Source organism: Poecilia formosa, unplaced genomic scaffold (genome assembly GCF_000485575.1).
Source record: "Poecilia formosa unplaced genomic scaffold, Poecilia_formosa-5.1.2 Scaffold97, whole genome shotgun sequence".
NCBI classification, from domain to species: Eukaryota; Metazoa; Chordata; class Actinopteri; order Cyprinodontiformes; family Poeciliidae; genus Poecilia; species Poecilia formosa.
In genome coordinates this window covers 1385455-1411738 of record NW_006800036.1, presented here as the reverse complement: position 1 = coordinate 1411738, position 26284 = coordinate 1385455, and the positions used below count along the sequence as shown (strand labels likewise).

The following is a 26284-nucleotide window of genomic DNA, read 5'->3' as shown; positions in this document are numbered from 1 at the left end:
TTCTTGTCATCACTTTTTTTTAGCCCGGTCATTTCACAGGCTGAACGGTAGGTAAAGAGTTAAACAAAAAGAAGAACGAAAGTCTTTATCCCGGGTATTTTCATTTCACAAAGAACCAGATGTGTTAAAATATTTTAAACTATTCCTAAACTACATTTACTATTCTAAGTAAATTATAGCCCATAATCGGAATTATTTTGCCAATGTTATGGTGTAAGAAAATAATCCAGTGACGCTTCGTGACGTAGGATTAGGGGCGTTCTCAAATTTGAATTTCATTGAGCTTGACAGTAGTTGAACAAAGCGAGTCGTTTAGAAATGTCCTTAATCACGCTATTTTATCAAAACTTAGTAGATTGAAAAAAGAGAGTGAAAAAATGAGAAGAAGAAGCAGCAGTAGCGCCAGCTGGAGAAACCCAACAGATAAAAGGCGCAGTGAGAGTGAACGTTTTGATGAATTCGGCTTTGCTTTCACCAACAGAAGGGAGCAAAAACTTCACCACAGATGTCACGATTACAGGTGCGACACATGTTTGACCTAATTAATGCTGGTTTAGTTCCGTGAAATTAATACAATCTAAACTTGTTATTTAAGGCTAAAGATATGGTTTTCATTTGGTGGTGTAAAAAGTCGTTTCAGTCTGATTAAATACCAGATTAAGTTCAATATTACTTATTAGCAGACCTTTTTTTTTTAAAAAAAAAAGAGACTTAATAGAACCTGTGACCACATGAAGTAAGCAGAAAAATTCTCACAAAATAGTGCATTTTGACCTGAGCTAAAGTAATTTAAGAGCAGATGAGAAGTCACTGACATTTCTAGGACTGGAAAATGTTACACATCCCTTCCTGAGATTTTGGGACTAGCAAAGCTCTGTGAGAGTCACTATCCAATAATGGATAAATATGGATTGCGGTGGGGTGACTGGCCTATCAAAATTACTCCGAGAGTTAATTTTAACTCATCCAGGAAGTCATGAACCAGAAGACCATCCAAAGCAAAGCAGGCCTTGCATGATTTAATGAAATGGTTCATGATTCCACAAAAAAGAGAGACTGTGAACAATCTATACAATAATTCCAGGTCCTTTTCAACCACACTCAGTGGTGGAGGCTTTGTCCAGAATTAGATTCTCAGGATGTAATGACCTTTTACAAAAGTACCATTGTTCTGCTGTATCGTAATACTAACACAAAAATTTGAAACATTCAGCATCCAGTTATTGCCCCAGCTGGCAGAACTAACTACTGAAAGCCTGAAATGACCACTGAAAGTCAACTGACTATATTAAGTAGTCAGCAGAACTGGGACCTGAACTTGTTGAAAAACCTTCATGTACGATGAAGCTGAAGAGTTTCCCTTTGGGGAGGGACGTTTGGGTTTTCCTCGTGGACCTTCTAACTCCATGACCTATAATTTCCAATAACAGGAGAACGGTGAAAACACGACTGGCTATATTGCTGTGTGTGAACGACATTGAAGGTTATTCCACAAATGTTTTCTGTCAGCTACCCCCAGCTGAGCTCGGTGAGGGTGAAGGAGCTCTGTGAACTGCTCAGCTACTGGAATGGAGCCAGCTTCATCTGCAAGAGTCAGGTTAGACCTTTGTAAGAAACAAAGAGTGAAAACATGTTCCTTACTGTCTAAGCCTGTTTGTTCTTCAACTTATTGTTTTCAGATTGAACGCTTTATCCGGATGGGCATTCCTCCAAGTTTGCGAGGGAGAATGTGGAAGTGCCTTCTGAACGTTGACGGTGTGAGAGAATGTAGTGACTTCAACTACCAGGTAAATTACAGATTCTCTGTTTTTCCATGATATTTATGTTTAGTGTGTGTGTGTGTGTTTTGTCCCTTTTTTACAGTTTGTCTTTACAACACATCATTAACTTATTAATCTCAAAACAGTTCTTTTATTCTTCAACAGATGAAACATTATAAATTTTCTTAAAAGAAAAGTTTATACTTTTTTTGTTGTTGTTGTTGTTGTTGTTTTTTCCCCTAAACAGACATGTTTGTCGGAAGTTCGAGGGCCCCTTGTGGATTTGGGCGTCAGTGAATATGGCATTTTGTCTGCGATCGCCACACTGAGCGACACTCAGAATGATCTGCGTTTGAACCAGCGACAGCTCTCAGGCTCAAATTGCTACTCTATCGATGACATAAATCTGTTCAGACAGATCGCCCTTGACCTACGTGAGTTCGTATGGAAAAAACACATTTAAAGCCTTACTCCATTCCTGACAGGCTACAGCAGTGCTGTGAAAAAGCATTTAAAGACCTCTTCTGTTTGTGTTAGATACATTTGTTTTATATGATTAAACAAATGCCAACATGAGACAAAGATAGCCTGAGTACATAACAAAAAAGCAGATTTTGTGTTGATGTAAAAAAAAAAAAAAAAGTCGACCAAACCAAGTTTTCTCAAAGAGAAAATAGAAATGCCACATAAGCAGCTTTCTGTGCTCCACTTTCCAGTAACAGCTGTTCATCATTGTGTGTGGCCCACTCTTCTTTCCCAAGTTGTTTTAATTCAGACAATCCCAGTTGGATTTCTAAGGGATGACGTGTAGCTTTGATATCTTGTGGCCTTTTGGATTTTATGACTCCACAGGTCTGGCAGTGATCAGTCCTGGGTGTGGATGGTGAAACTGAACTCGGCTTTCCAGATTTTTTTTTTCTCTCTCTTTTTCAGTTAATTTTTAATTAAAAAATTTGACTGTTAAAATTTGTACATAGTGATTGGTTGTTTCAGACAGCTTTTTTATTTATTTAAGCTATCTTTGATATTGAAATTTGTCTCATCTCAAACATTCAAATATGACAAAAAAAATGCAGCAGTAGATATCACTAAGGCTGCAAAAACTTCATCGGAGCACTACTGATTTTTATTTTTCTCCATTTTACCAGTTTTTTCAAGATATATGTGAAGGGGTAAAAAAATATAAGCGACCTTTGTCTTTAGGTTCATTTACTTCCAATCATATGATTTTAATCCATAATTTTTCCACCATACATGCCACACTACTTCTCTGTAATCATTTGTTTTATATGCATTACAAAGTGTTAAGGTAAGACATTACCTTTTCTAATGATGTAGGCTGAGTAGAAGAAATTCATGTTGTTTATTGTGCGTCATCTCATCTGACCGCAGAGCGATCCTTTCCAACCCACCGGTCCCTGATGGGACAGAGCTCAGAGGCCATCGAGGGTCAGGCTAAACTCTTCAGGGTCCTCGTTGCTTATGCAAAATACAATCCACAAGCTGGTTACAGCCAAGGTAACGTTTTCTCATAACTGCACACCTCTGCCTTTCTCTCTGTTCCTGACTTGTCCTCTCGGCTTAAAAACCTTACTATGCAAACTTTGTCATTATGCAAAGTCATTGTCTGCAGGTAGACCTCACTGACGTTAAAGGAGAGTTCATATATTTACAAGTATCTCGTTGTATACGTTTACTTGTTTTTTGTATTTCCCTGAGGTGACACAGCTGTGTCTATATTTTTTTTTCATTTACATCCTGTAATAAGAATATGCAGCATTGCATTTGAAATAAAGCAAGTCTATTATTTCTATTACTTACACTTGTATTTTAGCACTGAAAGAAAGCTTCAAAGTGAAGCCAAGTTTAAACCATCAAAGTATCCCACGTTTTCCAACAGTGTTTACAAATCTCGGGAGTTTTCAGAAGAGGTGACTGCAATACACATTATGACCAGAAGATGGTAGTAGAGGACAATAATTATGTAGTTTGATAGTTTTATTTTATTTCCCCCCCATCCTGAAGGAGTTCCAATAAATGTGGAGGGCAATGTATTAAATATGCTTTACTTTAAAAATAAATGAATAAAAAAAAAAAGCCGATACAGATTAAAATTTGCGAATGAGGTTCTGTTCTGACATTTCTGCTCTAGTTTAGTCTAAATAATAGAAGTACTTATAATTTTGGTGATAATAAACAATAAGAAATAAAATAAATATTTTTCTTCTGAAGAATTTGCCTTTCATTACATGCAAACCAAAGAAGTAAAAGAAATCTAAATAAATATAAAAGCCTTGCTAAATCTCGTCTTTCATTTCATTAAAACTGTTATATAAAATATAATTTGACCCAATAAATGGGCTAGATGAGAAAAGTAAAAATGTTTTTGTTACCTCTGTAGGATCAGTAAGGAAACATTTATTTATTGTTGTTGCTCTGTTAGACACAACCACTATAAAAGTATTTCAAGCACAATATTTCCATTGAATCTAATTTGTACTTTGTCATCCAGAAAAAAAAAACATACTGTGTGTGCTTTCTTGTTTGTTTCACAGGGATGTCCTACATAGCTGCTGTGCTGCTGATGCAGCTGGGAGAGGAGGAGGCTTTCTGGGCTCTGACAGCCATGTTGGATAAATCCAAATATCTGGCTGAACTGTTTGACCTCAGTCTCACAAAGTAAGAACTGAGTTCGAAGGTGCACAACACGTCTTTGGAAAAATTACTTTGCAGTTTTCTGAGAAATCCATGAAATTTGCCTGGAAAAGTATTTACTCTTCAAGTACTTAGCATTTATTTCTGATTTTTGAATCCAATCGGTCTTAAGATTTCTTTAAAACTTTGATCTAAATGAGCTTAAGGATGTTGATATTATCCACCGCTTTCTGGTTCTGAATCTGCTTATTGTTAAAATGAACTTTACAATATGTAGCAAAAAGCATCAGAGAAGTGATGCTTTTTGTGTAGATTTACATACAAGAGACAGATGATGAAAGCATTTCATTTCTGCATTCTCTTTTCAGTGTATGTTTAAATTCGTTTCCTGAAACTGCGTTCAAAATCCTCTGTCTCTCTCTATTCCACTACAGTCAAACTAAACCGACATTTTTATTCTTCTTCTAATCAGAGTCCAACATCAGGTGAAGGTCTTTGATCAGTTCCTCAAACACCGGAAGGCTCGGCTCTCCAAGCACTTGGTGAGAAACAAAGGGCCTTTGGCTTTATTTGCCAACAACGTAGCGTTTATAGGCTTAGATGTTTTTTTTTTTTTTTTCCATACTTAAGAAAATCCTCAGTTTTGATCTAAACAGCAGTGATAAAAAAAAACTTTACTGCACTCATGTCATTCTTACAAAGTGTTCTTCTCTATCATGTGTTTATGTTTTTTTTTTTTCACTCTTGTACTCTCTGTCCTTAAGGATTTTTTTTTCCCCTAAGGAAGCTTGGGGAAAAAAAAAAAAACCTGCTAGTACTGTTAATAAAAAAAAAATGAACAGATTATTACTTGAGCGATCATTCAGAAGTTTTGAGTTTCATCATCTCAATATTGCTTTGCAATTGTAATAGAGGAGGTAGCACAATAAAAATACTGTCAGGTAAAATGGCATGCGTTCCGTAATCGAAGCACTGAGTCAAAATACGGAGTTATAGTTTTAAACCATCCATTAGAATTACAAAGCTATAGCCAGCATGCTTGTCCACAGGCTTGCCGCTGGAACAAATGAGACATTTAACTAACAAACCCTGGCTTATTAGCTCCTACTTTAGTGATTTGGGTTTTACTATATTCTTACAGAAGTCTACATCTCAAAATACCAATAACTAAATTTTACAGATTCCATTATAATAACCTATATTATTTTCTCTCAAACAGTATGAGTGTTTGCTTTTCAGTTTAAAAATAAATTACATTTTTTTTTGCTTAAACTGTATGTGTAAGCATTGTAAGACCATTGTATTTTTGCTGAAACTCTTGTCCTGCCCCATGCCTGGCCACTCTTTTGGGGAAAGCAAATAAATGGGGAGTAAACTCAGGTTGTTCTGTTTACTGTGGACTTCGGAGGCTCTGAAAAGAGAGAAATATTCAGCACACTGTCGAGTCCATGTCATAGTCAAGTAATGAGTAAGTCCTTTGCTTAGGGACCTGTGTAATGAATCCATCATCAGCTGGGCCTCCTCTGCCATCCTCTATTGGCTTTAGGCTTGTCGTTGTTGTTGATGCAGTTCTACATTGAGCAGATTCCTGGGATGTCACTTTCCTGCCGTACAAAAACATGTACGGCACCAAATGAATGTGCCAAACCTTTCATTTGGTGCATTTAGTCTTCTGGTTTGATGCAGGTTGGGAAGCGTACCGCCACAGATAATTTGTATCCCTGCATGTTTTTCCAAATGGATTTGATGCAACTTTTACACACATCAGTTAAAAGGTGAAATAAGTTACTTTCTAGTAATGTTAAGCAAAAGGTTGCAAAAAGGAAAACTGTTTCGCAGCAGCCCTGTAAAAAACAAACTTTAAAATCTGTGTAAAAACAAATTTATTTTGTTTTTTTTTTGGGGGGGGCTGGGGAGTGGAAAGCTTATTTAGTGGCCATTTGTTCACCAGTTTCACCAGATAGGCGCACTAGCAGGCCCAGATGAGATGAAGCAATCCCACTTGATCCCACTGGTGTACATTTCTCAGTCGTAGCCATCACATAATCCTCTTTGAGTCTTCTTTTTTCTTCTTCATGGAGCACCATTTAAAGCATGTGCAAACAGGAATAGAATTGCATGTTGTGGCTTGTCTAAATACTGTTTTTTTTCTGTACTGTTATCAGTTAAAATTAGTTTTTCACTGCTTTAGAAATTAGATGTGTGGGAAGGTGGTGTTGGCTAAAGCCAACTCATCCACTCTTGTCCTAAAATGACAGCTTGTAGGCAATGTTTTATTTGAAGGAAGCACAGGTGAAAACTACACACACACACAATAAAATGGAAATTATACAAAGGTTTCTAGTCAATCTATTACCTTTGGCATTTTTCACAGATCAAATGACAGAAAATGTTTGAGCAAACACACCTCCAAGGGGAAGTGGCCAAAGAAGTTTGTCATCCAGTGTTTTTACAATACACAAGTGTTGGATGCTTGACTTGGGATCAATTTAAAGAACAGATTTGTCATCCATGTGTCTGTAAAACACATCTTGAATACATTGTTGGTTATGCCAAGTCAAGCTTTCCTGTTGTGTCATCCTCCCTGCAGGACTCGGCTGGAGTCTTATTAGTCCATTTTGTGATGCCATGGTTTCTCACCCTCTTCACTTCCCTGCCCTGCTGGGATTCTGTTCTTGCTGTCTGGGACCTCATCATTTTACAAGGCAGGCAGGCACACACACACAGATGTTAAAAAAAAAAAAACAATCTTTAAAAATGACACTTCATTAATGCAGCTATGCCAGTGAGTATTTGTATGTGTTTCACCTGCACTGAATTTTATATTCTCTTGTAATCCAAAGGAAGAACTGATGTTATTCTGTAACTTTGCAAGATGGACATTATTTTTAAAAAGGGTTTCCTCTGGATAGGCCTGCAAGCTGTGTTCCGAACTGCTCTGACCATCATCGAACTTCTGGAGCCTCGACTGATGGAGCTGAATGATGAAGAAACAATGTTACCCCTGTTATTAAGAGTACCAGTGGAGATGCAAGTGACATTTATTTTATAGCATAAAGAATCCAGGCACACATTGTTGCTTTACTGGGTGGAAACACAAATATGGAGACGTAATTTTATTTTGTTCTCTAAAATATGTTGCCTGAGAAACCCATTCAGAAATATCCCTCATGAATTATCTAAAAGAATGTGTCGTCTTTAGAAATGTGCAGCACAGTTTTTAGGCTCAACTCCAAATAGATCTATTCATGAATCTGTCAGGGTGTCAGAACTGGAGATGTTTAGATGCTGAGCGTTTTGGAAAAAACAAGATGGTGAATGATTCCGAGGAAGTCTTTTTTTTTTTTTTTTTTTTTAAGCTTGGATGACATCCTTTTTGCTGAATTTGTTCCTTCAATGGCAGTCAGAGCAGCTTTCTGTTTCAGTCTTCTATCTCTTGCAATGTTGAATGCAAGAGTCACATGGCGACTGACATGTTTGCTGACATGGAGCTGTAGTTATGGCAACTTGGTAGGGTCACTGATCCTGATTTATGAAGCATGTGTCTATGGAAGAACTGATGCAAGTTAATAATTAAGATCTAGTTAATCATCTTTGCATCAATATATGCTCCCTTAAGATGCTGCAGTTTTACCCATGCGAGGTTTTCATAGTTCCAGCATTTTGGATCATATTTAGTCTAAAGCCTCTGGTTTAATAAGTGCTGGTAACTTCGAGGAGCGTATCTAAGGTCATTTATTTTGGAAAATATCTTTACAGCTGCTCATCCTAAAATGCTAGTCATGTTTTTCCACCTTATACAGCTGAATTATGCAGATATTTGCTTTATCACATTTTGATCCATGTGTGAACCTCTTTTGCAGTTTGTTCATGCATAAATTAAGGCAACCATTCACAAACCGGTTTTGTTCTTGCTCTGGTTTTCAGTGGGCAGACTGCCACCACATCGCATTGAGAAGTCATTGTTGCCTTCTTGGCATTGTTGCGAAAGGTTGGTCAGAAGTCAACACTAAGTGGTATGACTGGACGGGATCTCCTTACACTGGGAAGATCCTGGGAATAGTACAAAATGATGAGGGGGGGGAAAAAAAAGGTTAAGTGCTGTCAGGTCAAAAAGCAGCAAGGAGATAAGAAATTGGGAGGGAGACTATCATCAGTCTCAGCTTTATTTTATTTATTTTTTCCTATCTCAGGCTGTGGCTTGTGTTCTTGCAGCATTGGGATATCCCTTTTCATGGTGCCTGTTTATGCAAACATATGTTAAACAATTGCATTAATTTATTGAGAAACAGAATGTCAATACCGATAAAAGTTGGACTTTAACATTTAATAAGACAGACATGTGACCTCAAAGGCAGTATGTAGGATCAGCAGACTATAAGCATTTGCACAAGATGAAGGAAGCTCAACAAACATTGGTGTGAACTTGATATCTTGATATCCAGTCATTTCTTGTTGTTTGCAGTTTTAAACAAGTGTCATTTCTATATTATTGCACAAAGTCCTGAAATGCTTAAGGGAATTCTGTGTTTATGACAATTTTGGAAAATTCCACAATATATTATGAAATTAGAATCAAATCTCTTAGATGTTTACACTAACATGAACCAGTAGTGTATAATTTGCTGATTTTTCTTTCAGATTTTGTTTAATCAATTGTACATGTTATGTGGACATGCAGAGTATTAATGCAGAGCATTTAACCTTTACTTCTCTGAAACGCATTTATCTTTATCTTTTTTTTTTATTGTGTTGTCTCCTGCAAACAGTCCGATCTCTATTGGTCTCTGTCCCACGCAAGCCCTGCGTTTCCTTCCCACTCATCCCCTATACACTCTGTTTTTATTAGCTTATTTGTTTTTTGTTTTTCTATTCTAAACTTCTTTCTTTATAATCCCCATAACCTTCTTGTGCCATCCGTCCTCCCACAGTCTCTTTTTTTTTTCTGATCCCCATGTCTTCTTCTGTGCCTCTTCTCATTCATTCATTTGTCCTTTTTGTGGTACTGATGCCTTCATTCACTTAAAGGATTTGACACATCATTTGTTTACGTCTCACTGGGAAAGCTGGCTTTGTTGAAAGCTCAAGTTTTTGTCACTTATTTAAATCTTAAAACTATGGATACTGTAGTTTATTTGTTGGTTTGATGTGTATTTTTTATAAGCAAATTAATAATTACCCCAGTTTTTCCACATGAAAGGGAGAAACGGTAGAAAAAAAAAAAAACTTTTCGCAAATGTGATCCGTATCTTCATTAACACCTGATAACAGTAACCTACAAATTGGATGTTGGGGCTTTAACAGATCCAGTTTTGAAGAAAACAGTCCTAGGATGTTTTTAAGATTAATCTATATACAAGTATGGAACAAAATAACTAAAACATTGCTACAGTTCTATTGAAACAGAATTGAAAAAGCCTTAAAGCCACATAAATTGTCAGGAAAACAGATACATCATTAGTCATTATTTAATAAATTCATTTGCAATCCACCAAATAGATTAAAAGATGATTTTACACATATCCACGTTAGCAAAAGTAATGATATAGAGGCTCACTTTGCACATACCTAATGATGATTTTTGTGCTTGGAACCACAACAGTGAAGCTATTTTGTGAGATTTTTTATTTTTTTATTTTTTGGTTTGTTTGTATGTTTGTTTGTTTTTCCTACATCTGTCTGTCATGGTCATGATTCTTACATTAAACTTCAAATATAAAAAGAAGAGTCAAGATGCAGAAACACTCTACAAAAAGCTATGTATGCCAAATGAATCAATTTCATGTAGGGATAACTGGTGGTAACAATAGTTATTTTCCAGAAATGGGAATTGGCAGATCATGCTTTTTAAGTATCAATGATTAGCCAGAACACTGCAATCGATGTTAGAATATGTTAGATATGAAAAATTTGCTAGTTGACAAATATTCTGTGAATAATTGGGAGTTATTTTCCAGAGGAAAATCCAGAAATAGGTGAATCTGTGAAAACTAAACTCACTGTAACATTTTTTATAATCAGCTCTGCATTCCTACTGTATCTGTTTTCCCTACTTGTTTTAGTCTGTCTTGTGTGCTCAACTAAACCCATCCAGTAGCAAAAAACATCCACTATAAATCTGTAGTATTTTAACTTAATTTTCTTAAATGCATGCAAACACATATCAGCAATTTCCAGTCATATTTCTTAACCCCCATTTCTCTCTTCTCCAAACACATTTCCTTCTGCAGGGCCCGGTATACTGTACTGGTTTCTGCACTGTGGAAAACTGAGGTCCAGGACTGGGAGCTTAAATGCATGAATAGCTTGGTGCTGGATGAGAGCCACCATGAACCCGAAACAGGTAAAGTGAGGAAAAAAAGACATGCTAACACTGTGTGTTTTGTTCCCAGAACAAAAAGGACCATTTGAACCCTGTGCTGTTTATCGAACGCTGGTATCTTATTGAGGATAATTCACTTTAGCTTTGTTGTTTCACTGCCAGTTTTCTCACTCTCTAAGTGGTTGAATAATGGCTCTGCATGTTCCGGAGAACATTGCCTTAATTCACTTTTTTTTCTAATCAAAAAACATGTTAAAGTTGATTTAAAAAAAAAAATCCTTCCAGCTTTAAAAATATCAATTACTTGTTATAAAAGTAATATTTCCAACAACTGAATTGATGAATACGAAATGGCTAGCAAGCATATAAAAGTGAATAACTAATACTCTAGAAACAAACTTTTCTGGTTTTGATTATATAAATGTATTATTTAAAAAAAAATAAAAATAAAAAAAGCTGCTCAAGGAAGCAGACTTTTTGTAGAAGTGACTCCTTCACAAAACCAGATGTAAAAAAAAAAAAAAGAAAAAAAAGAAGAATCTCATGTGCACATGTGTGTGTACAAGAGAGTCTGAGAGTGTAACTGGAAAGATCAAAGGAGCTGATGTCTTTTGAAGCTTGTTCAGATATCACCCACACACAATCTGGAAACCCCTCACCACCGGAGTCTGATCCTCTCTAAAGACACGTTGGAATTCAAGTGTCTTATGAACGTGCGTGTGAGAGCACACTGTGCACAGATGCTTCTGTGTGTGTGTGTGTGCGTGTGTGTGTGTGTGTGTTGGTGCATCCTGACAGGCTGAGAAAAGGCTAATAGATGAGTCACATGTTGGTGACTGCAGGGTATTAGTCTTGCTTGTGTGTTGCTTTCTTTTATTTGCTGAGCCTTAAAACTGAGAGCCCACAAACGGTTTGGTGTCTGGCTTCTCTTTAGGAAAACCAGACACTTTCCTAAAGAGACCAAAAATGCTGAAATCTACAGATCTTGATACATTTTAATGGCTCAAAACAATTTTTTTACGCTCTTGGGTTGTAAATTCAATTCAATAAAACTTTATTCATCCCAATGAGGCAGTGAAAAAAGATGCTGAGAGCAACAGCGGCACATTTAAAAACAGACATGGCCACATAAAAGCATCATGCAAAAAAGAAAAGGATAAATTGCTGCAGATTTAAATGATGACGGTTAGCATGAGGATATCTGGGTTTGCGTGTTTGAGACAATAAATGTGTTTGAAGAAGAACAAAAGAACCTCTACTGTGAGTGTGTGCGAGTGTGATCGTTATATACTGGAGATAATCAATCACCATATATATATACACACACATACACGTGTGTGTGTGTGTCTCAGTGAATCAAGATGAGTCATCCTTATTTTCTGGCCTGTCAGACTGTCTAGCCCCCAAGACAGCTGGGAAAATTGAGCTGATTCATTTGGTGCCTACTGAGGCTGTTTTACTGCTTTCTCTCTATCAGATTTTCACTCACTCCCTCTATATTTTGTCATTTTCTAAAATAATTCTGAGTGCTTTTTACTATCTCTCATTAGTTTAGGTAATCAGCTCTTGGTGGTCCTTTTTCTTTAATCTCCACATTGGAGCATTTTCAATGAGATTGCACAGAAATTTTGAAACTTTCCTCTGGGAAATGTCTGAAATGCAGAGATGCAAACACTGCCTCAGTTAAGTCCTGTTTTTAGCACCAAAAAGCAACATTGTCCATAATGAGAGATGAATGTGAAGATTTTATAGTTCTTTTTTTTTTTCAGCATTACTGTAAGGTTGCTTAAATGATCTGAGAAAGAGGGGGAAAAAAAGTCCTCTGTCAGGACCTGTATGTGAGGTCCTCTCATTACGTCACATTGTTTAATCTTGTCATGCTACGCTGCGTCTGAAACGGCATCAAATGGTGGGAAAGAATTTCCTCTCCTTGCCTTTGAACATGAGTGGCTTCTGCCGAACCTTTTGGACATTTTTGTTGTTTCTTTTAACTATAAGTCTGCTGAATCATCCAACAAAAACACAATCACGATGATTTGACAAAGACAGTTTTTGAATTTTATATTTTTTTATTGCACTTAACAGGGACAGTCGTTTTGCTAAAATATTTGTTGTTTTTCTGAATAACATGTTTTATAGTGTAGCTAATTATTCTCTTCCTAAAAAGAAGAAATATAGAATATCAGCTTCTCCCATAAATGTAACACTTTCTTCCCACATCAAACCGACAGGAAGCTGCAGCATCCAAAATGATCCGTCTGTCCAAAGACTGTCATTATCTGTTTTTCGATCATAATTGATCATAATTATTGGATTACCACAGCAACACATCAGTCCTCTCTAACTCCACCAAGAATGCAGTAAATCTTTGGATTTTGCACTAGATTGCATTGTGTAACAACATTCAAGATGGTCCAATTCAATAGTTTACAAGTTTCCTAGTTGTTAAAAAATTTGCTACTCAGACATATTGTCGACTTATGTGGCAAATCAGCTTATGAGGCAAATTGATGCAACCACTAAAAGACTGAATTAGTCCTTTAAGTTGGCACATTTTAGATACACTCTGCAGGCTACAGGTGAAATGTGAAGCAGCTGACTGCCAGAGCACATAGCCTGACTAATTACCCGTCCAAAATCAGCTTACATACTTCTGAGTTTTACTCTATAAAGAGCAGACTGGCAAAAAAGTAGATGATACTGGGGCCAATATGAACGTTCACTTGAAAATGATCAAATTACTGTTAAGTGTGAGTTTAGCAGGTGTTTAATTCAAATTAAATAAATATACCAAATGTCTCATAGATGACTGTAACCAATGTTACTTTTGCAACATAGATAAAAAGAAAAAAAAATATTTAATTGTACCAACTCATTCTTACTCGTCTCATTGCTCTTGTAGTCTAGTAGAAAAAAACATTCTTAAAGGTCAAACCAGCCTGGCCTGCCGGTGCGTTTAGCGTTGTCCTAGCAAGAGCAGGCATTTGTTGCCTGTCCATATCAGAAGGCTGAGTCAGCATTTAAAGAAAGTTGATGTGATTTAAAATTATGCTTACTCAGGCTAAGAGGGGCTGAGAACACAAAGGCTTGTTCTTCTGTCCTCTAGAGGCTGCTTACCTCTTTTATTCTCCTCCTGTTTTAATCTGCACCTCCTTATCTTTCCACTTCACGACCCTTGCCATCTTTCTCCTTCATCATTCCTTTAATTTTTCAGAAAATCCCTTTCCTCTTTGATTTGACTGCATCTTTTTCATTCCCAGCGTGTCTTCCATTTTTCTGTCTCTTTTTTTAAATATATTTCTCTCCCTGTACTGTAGCAGATGCCAGGGACCCGTTCTCCTCAGCAGGCTCCCAGGATACCTGCTCCGTTGTCTTCCTGTCTGCCTTCTGCTTTGGCCTCAGTGCAGTGACTCAGCTTTAATTTCAACCAGTAACCCAAAACAACCTTCCACAGCCACTGCTGCATAATTAAGATGCATTTTACCATTAGCAGAGCGTGCAATATTTATATGCTTCTATTATGCATCTAGAGTGTGATTGATGGGTTAATCATAGTGACTTGATGACCAGACCAGATTCCCAAACTATTGTTGAAATGTAAGTGAATCACTGACAAGGGAGCCTACTGGTCTTGCTGAGAAAGGAAAGTACGTGAAGGAGTTTTTTTGCTATCATAATTATACTCTTTCTTTCACTCTTCACACTCTTCTGCAAGGCTGGTACTCATTACTGCTCAGGTTGCTGTGGGCCAAGGACATCTGTTTTGCAACTAATTATGAAGTCATTAAATCAAAAACCTGTTTGGTGCTTGAATTTCAGCATTTGCATGAAGTTACCTAACATCTTGAGTAGTTACATCACCAACCCAACAACCTAAAGAAACGGCACACGCTAGATAAGAAAACTACTATTCTTACTTAATTTTGATATTAAAATTAAGTACTTCTTCTGTTTATATAATGTTATGGAATAAACTGCCTAATCCATGAAAAGGCAGCTGGCATCATTGTTTTTATAGCCAATTAAAACTCAGAACTTAGTTACTTGGGCAATTAGAGAAGGTGGTTTGGCTCCAATCCAAGAAGTCATAGGTGGTCACAACAAAATTTAAAATTATGATGAAATTTATTTTCCCATATAGAATACAGTAACTTAATGGTTTTAAAGGAAACTGGATCAGCCCTCACGCTCATGCAGTCAGAATAATTTTAGTCAAATTATTCTATTTTAGAAATAGAAGCATTTGCATGTTTTGAAAGCCGACTGCCTTGGAAATGTTTCAAGAGTTTGCAAATAGAAAATGGCAGCAGGATAGCAACATTCTACCATGGTTAGGTTTAATAATAACACACACACACACACACACAAAAAAAAAAACATTTTCTGGTGTTCTAACTTATGTCTGCTTTATTGACAAAGGTGAAGATTATTTTTGTTCATTTATGCCATGTTTTTTGTTCACATTTTATTTTTCAAGCCTAAACTATTCCAGAGATTACATTAACCAGAATTAATTTCTCACTGCTTTTTATATAAACTTTTGATTTGAAAAGTACTTTGGTAAAGTTTTCAGTTCTTTCTTTTTCATCCCTCTCCAGTTCATTCCATCTCACTGTTTACAGTACTTTGACCTCTGCCCATCTGCCTCCCTCAGACACATGCACTGCTTTATGTATAATAAAATGCTTGTGCATATTTGTGTGTGTGTGTGTGTTACTGTCCTTGTGGGTCCCTGAACCGTATCAGAATCCATCTAGAATCGCTTAATGAGCTGCTTTTATTGTCACTTTCCTCTCTGGTATCATGATAAATGATTCAGGCTCAGAATAATAACTTTGCTGCTCTGTGTGTTTTTATACATGGGGAATAGTTTTCAGGAGAAAACATTTTATTGTTTAGGTTTTAAATGAACATGGTACATGGATATCAGTGCTATCTTGACACAATTTTGGTAATATACCATTGTTGAAACTGAATTGTATCCATTAGTCCTGCAGGAATGTGACCTATTTAACCTCTAAGGGTGTTAGGCCTACTTATGACCCTTAGACCAGCCTTGCTTTCTAGTAAGCTGCTGTAATCCTCCTCCTTCCCAAAGTATTTGTTTCTGCTAGTTAAGGTGGAATGCCACCTGCTCAATCAGCCTCCAGGGCTGATCCAGCCCTATTATTAGGCAAAATCTTGTGAGCAGGACCTTTGCCATTTAATTTCATAAATTTTTGACAGGCATATAGCAGCTTGCATTTAGCTTATCTAGCTTTTGTCAATTAAAACACACATTTTTTTTACTTTGTAGAAAAAAAAGGACTGCCTCTTAAACTTTCTCAAAATTCCAGATATTTCTTTATATTCTACTTCCAATGATATTATCTTTGATTATATCATTGATATAATCTCTGAGTAGCAGTTGAGAGCTTTTACTTGTGGAAGCTCCCTAACTGTATAAAAAGTTGAAGTGGAAAAATGTCTTTTTTTTCTATTTTTCCTTTTTCAATTAGTCTTCTGTTTGACTTGTATCAAGAGGAATGTGTTGGGACGCTTGCGATACTTCACGTTATAGATGGGTCTCTTTCTTTGCTCACCTGAATTTAGCCACTTTTTGCAGAATCCTGTTAATCTGTTGTCAGTTTGAATTAGATGTGTTGAAGCAGGATGACATTCAGGGCACACATCCCTGAATTTTTTTCTTGACTTAAGACACCTAAACTCTTGTGCATTAAAATACAGGATTATACTGAGGTTATTATTTGGAAAAACACTTTGACTCAATATGCAGATCATGACTTTAGAGATGACTCACTCAGCTTTTGAGATTTAAACTGCAGTGGGTGTTCTTCTTTTATCAGGTTTTATTCTGAAAGGTGCGTGGATGAAATGGGGATTGTATTAATGTCAAAGTAAATATTTTTTTTTCCAAAATACATGGTGATTTTTTTTTTTTTTTTTGATGAAAGGAAGCTTGTACACCTTTTCTTTCTGCCTTTATGTAGTCAGTGAGTTAAGAGTTGGGTTAGTTCTTCTTTTTGAGGATATGTGTCTATTAATGGGATTAGAAGCCACAGTTGGGGCATGAAATATGAGAGAGAGAAAAAAGAAAGAAAATAGGAAAAATATGTTGATCTTGGCTCATATCTTCCTGGGTTAGATCCCGAACGTTTCCCTTCCAGTCTGATATCATTTTTGAATGAATATTCACATTGCCAGCTCTCCTGATGTGCAACAATACATTTCTTTTTGCCATTTTCCCTCTTCTGCAGTTGCACCCTGTGGCTGTTTTGGAATTTTGCCATAAAACCGAAGCAACGAAAGGCTGTGCGTGCATTCGGAGTAGATGAAATTCCACAAAGGGAAAGACTCATGTGAATAAAGAGGGGGATGTGCTTTGTTAAAGATTACTGGATTATCTTAATTGTGTCAACTTTTACTAAAATCTAGGACGTGGTATTTCAAAGAGGCTTTGATGATTTGCATGCATGCAAATCATCAATGTGGGTCATATTTTACTTGCCAAATAATGTAAGAAGACTCTGCTCTTACATACAAAACTGACTTCTGGCAGGGAAATGTATTTATACGGAACAGTATAAAGAATAGATGGGCAAAGTTTGAGAGTTGAGGTTGTCCCGTAAACTGAGTGTTCTTTTGGATTGATGAAACCTTTCTGTAGCTCTTTCGATATTCCCCCAACCTCTTTGTTTCTAATAACACAAAGTTTACATGACCAATCTGTTGCTCTAAACAGGCACTGTGTCACACTTTTGAATCACATCACCACCTTGGACAAATCTTTAATGCCGTTTATTATCTTATGCTGATGACATTACGTTGGCTTAAGCTCTCTTTGGCTGAATGAATGTTTTTTTTTTTTTTTTTGTCATTATGCTCTCAACAATATGGCTATATTTTATCGTAGCATTTCGTTTGTGTTTGCTTATCATCTGGCCACAGTTCATCTTATCATGCACTGCCAAAGGTCAGAGTGTTGGGTTTTTAATTAGGGACGCTTTTACATTTTAGCCAGCATTCTGAACATTGCTGCAGTTTTCTGTATTTTTCCACTCCTCCTCGTTTTGTTCAGGTGGTTTTCTAAACCTATCCATGTGCAATTTGAAAAGCTTTTAAAAATGTTGAATGAAATAATTACAGGGTCAAGATCTGATGCATTTTCATTCCATTCCTTCCATTTTTAATTGAGCTTTTGGCACTTTGTTGACTGACTCTTTGCAGGAAATGGTTTGTTTTTTGTTTCCTCTTCTCCTTATGCACCTTCTAAATACTTAGTATTCCCAAGCATCATTTAATACCCCGCTCCTTAGGGAGCTTTACCTGTCTGTCATTTTCACGCAAGCGGGAAGCACAGGAATGATTTGGCTGCTGTCTGATTAATGAGAACATATGGCCTTTGAGATGAGATGTTGATCCCCTTGAGAACTGAAGTATTATTACAAACTGTTGTGACAAGTGTGTGTGGGTGGAAGCATTTGTCCGTAATCCTTATGTGTTTGCTCAGGAAAAAAAAGGAACATGTTAATGAAAACTTTTCAAACAAAGTGGTCTTAAATGAAGTATCTATTACATAGTTTGATCATTAAGAAGCTAGATTAAATATCACAGTCCTTTGAAATCATTTTGCAGGTAGCTTACTTAAGAAGGAGGTCACGCAAGGGGATTTAGTCAATTTTCTTGGGAAGTTTAAGATTCCATATGTTTTTATTTTTATAAATTAGATCTGTAAAAATAAAGATGGACCTCTCAGGCTTTTATTTGTAACCTACTGATTCCAATTTCTCTTTGAAGACTAAAATATTACAAAATATAAAATTTGCCTTCAAAATGTTTAATGGAATTCCTGACATCAGCAGGAATTATTTATATTAGATGTACAACCTCAATGTGTAAGGGTATTTCTAACATAAAACGAGATAAAATAACTAGAGTTTAAATTTTAAACAACTTTAATTTGCTTCCTTCATTATGCTGCCCATTTAAATATTATTGATTCACAAAATATATTGGGCACTTTACAAAAAACTTTCTGATTTATATACAGAGCTGTATATTCAATCTCCCTTAAATAGTTTTTACATTTCTGTGTACCCTTAACTTCATTTTAAAATTTTTCACCGATACTTCCAAAGGAATATGATCCATTATTCACTCAGTAATGACGTCCATCTCTATGAATGTTGTCTCCGTTGCCTTTTTACGGATCAAAAAAGAAAGGTTAAATTTTTACATTTTCAACAGAAAGGTCATCATTTATAGTCAGTTCAGCAGATGATTGCCTAATTTAGGTCAGTAGATTTGTGTATTTCTACTAGTTCTTGAAATAATTGGTAGGTTATCTGTTTTTTCATCAGCCATCTCTATCAATAAAATAACTACTCAAGACGTTCTCTCTTTCTGATTTCAAAATAAGAACCTCAGTACATCAAGGTTGTCAAGTTTAAAACATTGATTCTTGTATCTGAGGCGTGCTATGATAGCGTACACTGACCTTTCCAGGCAAGGTCACATGCCAGCAGAGCATGTATAGTACACAAATAAACTTGACATCGACAGGAAATATTATGGTGCTTTAATACAACAAGATCTCATCCTGGCATCTTATTACATGTTTATTTTATTTTTGAGAGAATCATACAGGTTGAGCATTAAATATTTAGTAGTATTTAAAATAGCTTTGTCCTGCATCCCATCTAAGCAGAACGTGATTGATTGGGGAGTCGTAGCAGACCACTATTATGGAAAGCATTGGTTAACATAAACATAGCCTTTAAAATCTAATTTCTAAAAATGTTTTCTTTTTATTGTGTGGCTCTAAATTGCCTAACTCTGTTTAATGAATTGGTAAGGATATTATTTTGTGTAGCTTATTGTGTAAGCTTCTTTTATGTTTGTTTTACATACAGCCATCTTGGCCCCGTCCCTCAGCATTGTACCTGCTGAATGCTTTATTTCCTGAACCTGCTAATCTTTTTTCCTCCATCCACTGGTCCTTTAACTTTCACTGGCTGAAGAACTGTTACTCTTATCATGACATTATTCTGGAGGCCAGAAAAATGAGAAAACTTTAAAGGTACCAAGTTTTTTTTTTTTTTTCTTTTGTTAGTTTTTGCAGTCGTACCCTCCATCTTGCTCTCTCTACACCATTTCTGTTTTGTTTCTGGAAGTCCCCATTCTTTCATTTCTAATATATGACTGCATTTTTCCCTGAATTCACACATCTTTGTGCTTCCTGTTGTTTGGTTACTTTTGGTCTTTTTCAGTTTTCTATAATTTCAGACAGACCAGGTTGTCTTTTAGCAGGTAGAATGAAAAAGCCTTTAGAATAAGCAAAGGTTTTTGAGACTTACTATGGTACACTTGCATACTTAGATTGATTAGTCTACTCTATAGATTGTTGATTTAACCTGTGTAATCTTAGGGAGATTTAAAGAGACCTGATTAGGCCCAGAAGCTTTAACAAACTTTGATGTTCATGATGATCCAGATGGATAAAATGACTAAATGCTCACACCTCCAGCCCACATCTGTTGGTAATTTTATTTATTTATTCATGTATTTATAAGGAAAGGCCAAGATAGACTGGCTGACAAATAACTGCCTTTGTATTATAGACACCTTTGTGTGCCTTTATACTATAGATTTTTTTCAACATTTTTTTTTCCACCTACATTTGTTTCATTCAGTCATGTTGAAAGGCAAAAAGTCCTAAAATAAGGTCCTTATATTAGGACTTTTAAATGATCAAAGTGATTTTATGACAATTTAACTCATCTAACTCAAGGATCAGCAGTTTTTTCAACCCAAAGAGCATTTTTTGCCATCACTTTTACAAAATAAAACTTGTCCAGGGCTAAGAAACCACCCTTATGGGGAAAAAAGAGATACAACTTTATATGTACTGTATGAAATGTTTTTTTTATTTTGTGAATGAGGGAGAAGTGCTTCATTTCTTTTGTTTTGTAGGGAGGTTTCTGTATGTTTAATTTAGAAAGTAGGCTACATCAGCATAATCTTTACAAATGCGAAAGCATCTGAGCATCCTGCTTTGTTTTTCTAACATCTTGTTTCTTTTCTTTTGGGAGTTTTCCCCTTCTTTCTGCATCTCATCACTTTCTCTAGCCTTTCACGTCTCCATCTTCTTTTTCTTTCTAATTGTAAAAGATTTAACAGATTGTATTTTCTCTTTAAACAATCTGCTGAGGCAGGGATGTGATGACCACAAGCTGAGTCATGTCCGCGAATCTGAAACATGGACAACTTTTAACCTTGTGGACATCAGGGAAAACTGACCTCGTCTTATTTTTTTGATAAAATTTTCGAAGATGACTTGTGCTATGTCAGATATATCTCATGTTTTTTTTAACCACTTGTATAACATTTTCCTGTAATTTCAGTCCTATACAAATGGCTCCATGGATTCTCAAACATAAATAATACAAGAGAAGTCAGAATTTGACCCCACTTATACCTGAAATTCACCTTCAATTTGTTGTTTGTTGAGGTAAAATCTCATTCTTGCTTTCTTCAGTGTTGCATCTATTCTAATATAAGTTTTCAATTGATTATGAGGAGAGTTTTCTTGGGTATTCTGAGGCAGGGTTGAGTAGGAGAAACTGTCTTGATGTTTTCTATTATTCCTCGGGGAAATTTCCAATCTTCATTACTTTCTCTTTCCCTCTCTAAATGATCAGCACCTCAAAGCTGCCATGGAGCAGTGTCAGTGAATTCCCAGGCTACAGGATCTGCTGATCCCAGGCCTTGCATCAGAGCTTTTCAGTCCGAGCTACAGGTGTTCTGTCCCAGAGGACGTCAGAGCTTCAAACGCACTAAAACACAACCTTCAAACGGCTGCGTGTCATCAGCATTAATGGCTGGACATTGAAGAATCAGCAGAGTGCTGCGTTATCCGAAACTGATCTTTCAGAGAGAAAGAGAGTGTGGGCAGTAAAACACCCGTTGTCATTCATACCTTCTCATTAAATCCCTGAGTCACAGAGGAAGCTCCAGACTGAGCTCACCGACTCTAGCATTTACAACGGTGCGTCATTCAGGATTTTATCATATGTTTTTATTTGTTAGTTTTAAGTCGACATAAGTGGTTTGTGTGCCATGTCGTAGATACAGTGCAGCTTTTCCAGTGATTATAGGTTAAGTTGTCTGATAGGAACCATGCTCTGGTCCTCATAAAAGTAAATGCATCACAGTATGACAACCCGTCTCAGCTGCCATGCCGACATCTAAGGAAATGCAACTTAAAAGTAAATATATTTAACAAATAGTAGCAATTAAAAATGCATTAAAATTCCACAACATTAATGTATGTTCGATGCCTTATTTTTAAGACCAGCTTTTAATTTGAAGGTAAAGTTATTTGTCTTTTTGGTTACAAAGTGAGGCCTCGTTTCAACTCCTTCTAAAAAGCCATCATCCTACTGTAACAGTAGATGCTCTACTAAATTAAGACTGGACAAAATGTCTTCATTGGATCATTTTCATTGCAATTAGATATCCATCCTGCTGGACAGACTGTCACTGAAGCACACACCTGGCACAGATGGTGATGCAAAAGGTGCTAAAGGTTTTCACAGATTATTTGTCTCACACCAAACTGTCACCGCATAGTGACAGTTTCAACAAGTCTGTAATGTTTTTTTGTTTTTATTCAGTTCATTCATTTGTATACTGTAGCCTTAATGGCACTAAACCAGTGCTGCCCAGTATCTATGTTTTGATTTAGTGGAACTGAAGAACCTGATCAACAGGACTGCGCTGTGTTTGGAAACACCTATCATATTCCCAACTGGCTGAGTTACAGCGACTGAGCGGGATCCAAGATTAAATCATCTGAAGGATTTTCTTTGATCCTTAGCCAATACCCCAATGAATTATGGTTTTTTAAATAATGTGTGGGGATAATCCAGAGACCTTCGTCGCACCCAAAAACCGTAGGATAACAATGCATTAATCTTCCACTTTGAAAAGGAAAGACGGGAAGAAAGGAACGGCTTGCAATAAGTTATGTTGTCAACTTTGTTTTCCTATATGACATGAGTGGGTCTCTTAAAAGTGTTTGAAGTAATAAGACAAAAATCTTGTCTCAAAAAGGTTTTACAGTTGACATAAAATACTTCTGGGGAATTTTATTAATCAGGGTGTTACAGCATTAACAGTTGCAGAGAAACTGTTTTATCCTACGCCAAAATGACAACGAATGTCAAATAAGTTGCATTTCCCCTGTTGAGTGCTATAACCGTTTCTGTTTCATATGCAGGTAATATGGGCTATGAGGTTCTCAAAGTATGATAACTAAGATTTATCACTGTGGTCACACAGAAATTAGAAATAAAATGCATAACAATCTAATTGCTCTCTAATTTTCATTTTTCCTTCTGCGGTTTGTGGATTGTTGTAACAACAACTTTACCATAATAGTGATAAGTGGCATGATTTTAGTTTCTACGTCATGACTGTGTTGTTCCTAATTAGAAATATATTTGAACAATCAGCAGATTAATATCCCTGTAGCAACCTTCCATTATCCACCTCTGTAGTTCTGACCAAAACCTTTGACTTCATGTTTTCATATTTTATTTAGTGCGACTAATTGCATGGCAGGGCCAGGCATGTTGTAAATTGGAGCTGGTAGTCCTCTGATATTAAAATAGACCTTGTCAAGACTCAACTCATTGTGCTATGCTTGGTTTCATGAACCCGGGATCTTTCTAATAGTAAGCAAATACTGTCTATGGACCAGGAGTAGTGTTGCATTTTATTCTGTGACATTTTATGACATGCTGAGTGCAGCTTGTTTTGTGTGATGAAACAAAAAGTTGTTTTCAGTTTTACTTTAATTAAAGTTGTTTGAGGAGGACTGACTGAGTGTCTGGCTGCTGGGTGGCAAGTCTAGTGAGGGCAGAAGTGCCTGCAGAAGGCTTAGCTTCAACAATAAATCACTCCTACATAGTCACACATTCACGCAGGCCTACTCATTACCCACTTGAGTCATACAGAAACTGCTCAGGTGAGCTCACCCGTGTTAATACTAACACTGTCTGGATTTAAGTCTTCAACAAAAACAAATATTAAACATATGTATTTGTTTCTTGTTTGTTTCCGACAGTCCTACTGACACCAGAGCTCAGAAGAGGCAACTGCACGCTAGTACTGAAAATGAACTTCCAAATAAACCCACTTGCTCCCTTGTAACCGTGATTTTACTGTAAATTGCATGCTGTTAAAGCACTTCGTCAGCTGCGAAGACGCTTCATAAAGCGAGGCTGCGTATTTATGCGTATTCAGTTGTGGTGGATGCCTTTTTTAGTCCTGCAGTTTCAAATTATTTGCCATGTTATTTCAGACCATATTGGTTGGTTTTTGGGTGGTTGACTGGAGACATGCTGTGACACGTCGGTGTTTTGATTTCTGCTGTGGAAGGGAACCCCTCCTTAACTGATGTCTGACGGTGATTGAGATGGATCGCAGGGAGGGAGGGAAGGAGACATGAGGCAGAGGGTGAGAGCCATGGGCTATAGGAAAAGGGGAGGGTGTGTCTGGGAAACTGAGTCGCTTTAACATCAAAGATGACCCTAGTCAAAATTCTGCAAAGACCTTGCATTAGGCCTGTAGATGTTGCACTTTATCATCGTCTCTTCCTGTTTGGCAAAGGAAGCCCTTATCCTCAAAACCCCTGTTCAGGCATATGGAAATTAGAGGAGTACGTCATCCCTTAAGCTTGTGAATGTGTACATGAATGAAGTGCTTTGGAGTCCTCTGGACTTGATAAAGTGCTATACAAGTACAGACCATTTACCATTCTTTTTGCTGTGATGCACACCTACAATCAGACATGCGTCCAAGTTATGACTGCCAGCTACACTTTGAGAAATTCAATCTTCTGCATAACATATTTGTCAATGTTTGATCAACAATGGTTAAAGCAAAAAACTATGTTTAGCTGAGATCATATTCTGACGTTCTTAATGTTATAGAGATTTAGATAAAGTCTAACACAAATGTCTTATCTGGACGGAAGGACAAAGCCGGTATTTGACTTCGAAAACAGAAATCATTGTGGTGATGCCCTAAAATCATTATAGCATCAGAGATTTAAAAATAAGTGAATGCATTTTTCCTAATACAATGGCATAGTTTTGTGAAAAAAAGAAGAAAATCCTTGTCGATGTTAAACTGGGGATCATGTAAATCTGTCTTAGATGTGCAGTGGGATATGTTTGAGGGTCAGTGCTGAGACACTTGCATATTTAACCAGAGCAAGATTTTCTTTACCAACATTGTCAACCTCAATTTTTGCCTTGTTCTTGTGGAAAATTGTCTCAGAATTTATGAAATGCTGATTTGATAGTTTGTTTGTTAACCTCTTGCTAGAGATGTCCTAATCTGATACAATATAGCTAATACATTTAATGCTAGGTGCAGGTCATTCAGTACATTATATATAATCAAAAGGTTTATTTATGTCAAGGATTCGTTTTAAAAAGTAAAACTTGTTTATTGTAAAGATTCATACTGGTATTAACAGTGTTTATCTGTCAATTTTACCATTTTAGCTTAGAACTAATGTAAATCCCAAGACGTTTTCCGAAAATTTAAATAAAGATTGAAAGCTTGATTGATAGTATGTCCATGTATTTTTGATAAATCAAGCACAGTAATAACATATTGATTATACCAGTCTGCCACTGACTTCAAGCAACATCGATTATAATCGACTCTTCTTCCTCCACATCCATTGTATATTGATTTACAAATGCATCCAACTTTTATATTACAAATGATTATCCTTAGCCAAAAGGACAATTATCCCTAAAACACATCGATTCTAATACAGGTCGATTTTGACCCACTTATACAAAAGTGTAGGATCTTGTCACCCATCCCTCTAAGGATTAATGCCATCTAGTCAACACAGAGATACTTTTCAAAGCATTTTTTTTTTCTCATTGTAGTTATTGTATAGCTAAAAACCAACAGCAGTAATGAAAAATGTTCACAAACATGGAAAAACTGTTCTGTTTAGTGCAAAGTTAACTATATAAACTCATGAACAAGTTCATGTGAATGCATTTTTGCAAAAATACTGCTTTGATCCAAGACATCTGTACAAAAAGTTGGTATTGGTTTTATTTTTTGCAGAAAAGTTGGAAAACCCCCAGGACGCATCCAACCAAGTCGGAACAGGAAACGAGACACGACATATTTCAAAATCTGGAGCCAAGAAAACTTCTGAAAAAGGTGAGCTAATGTCTTTATATACATCTACACTTAATGTATACATTAGTTCCGTCTCCTGTTTTGCTTTAGAGTCTGTTCATGCATTACTCTATGCTTCAGCTACCCAATTAAATAAATGTTTTCTGGAAAGATGAGAGGATTTTAGTGGCAGAAAGTCATTTGAGCTTGTCAACGAGTGAAGTTTTATTTTTAAGTTAACAAGTACAAGCTTGCTCACTGGTGCTTTTCAGTCGGACCTCTTCTACCAGACAGTTCTTTGTAATGTTTTATCCAAAGTCTTTGTCAC

At 36.5% G+C, this 26284-nt stretch overlaps 1 protein-coding gene across 3 annotated transcripts in view; it reads left to right on the top strand.

Moving 5' to 3' along the window:
* Positions 1 to 240: 240 nt before the first annotated feature.
* LOC103142487 (uncharacterized) overlaps positions 241 to 26284 on the top strand; it is a 41502-nt gene continuing 15458 nt past the window's right edge. For 2 of the 3 annotated variants that reach the window (XR_476705.2, XM_016674503.1), the window contains exons 1-11: positions 241 to 520; positions 1510 to 1597; positions 1680 to 1787; positions 2008 to 2194; positions 3153 to 3278; positions 4316 to 4439; positions 4888 to 4957; positions 7006 to 7120; positions 7328 to 7445; positions 10646 to 10758; positions 25900 to 25998. Coding sequence is in view for 2 of the 3 variants with exons in the window: in XM_016674503.1 (XP_016529989.1) it covers positions 378 to 520; positions 1510 to 1597; positions 1680 to 1787; positions 2008 to 2194; positions 3153 to 3278; positions 4316 to 4439; positions 4888 to 4957; positions 7006 to 7120; positions 7328 to 7445; positions 10646 to 10758; positions 25900 to 25998 (1291 nt within the window). In the remaining variant the exon portion in view is untranslated. The remainder of the gene's footprint in view (positions 521 to 1509; positions 1598 to 1679; positions 1788 to 2007; positions 2195 to 3152; positions 3279 to 4315; positions 4440 to 4887; positions 4958 to 7005; positions 7121 to 7327; positions 7446 to 10645; positions 10759 to 25899; positions 25999 to 26284) is intronic. The other variant, XM_007558578.2, reaches the window with a different exon arrangement.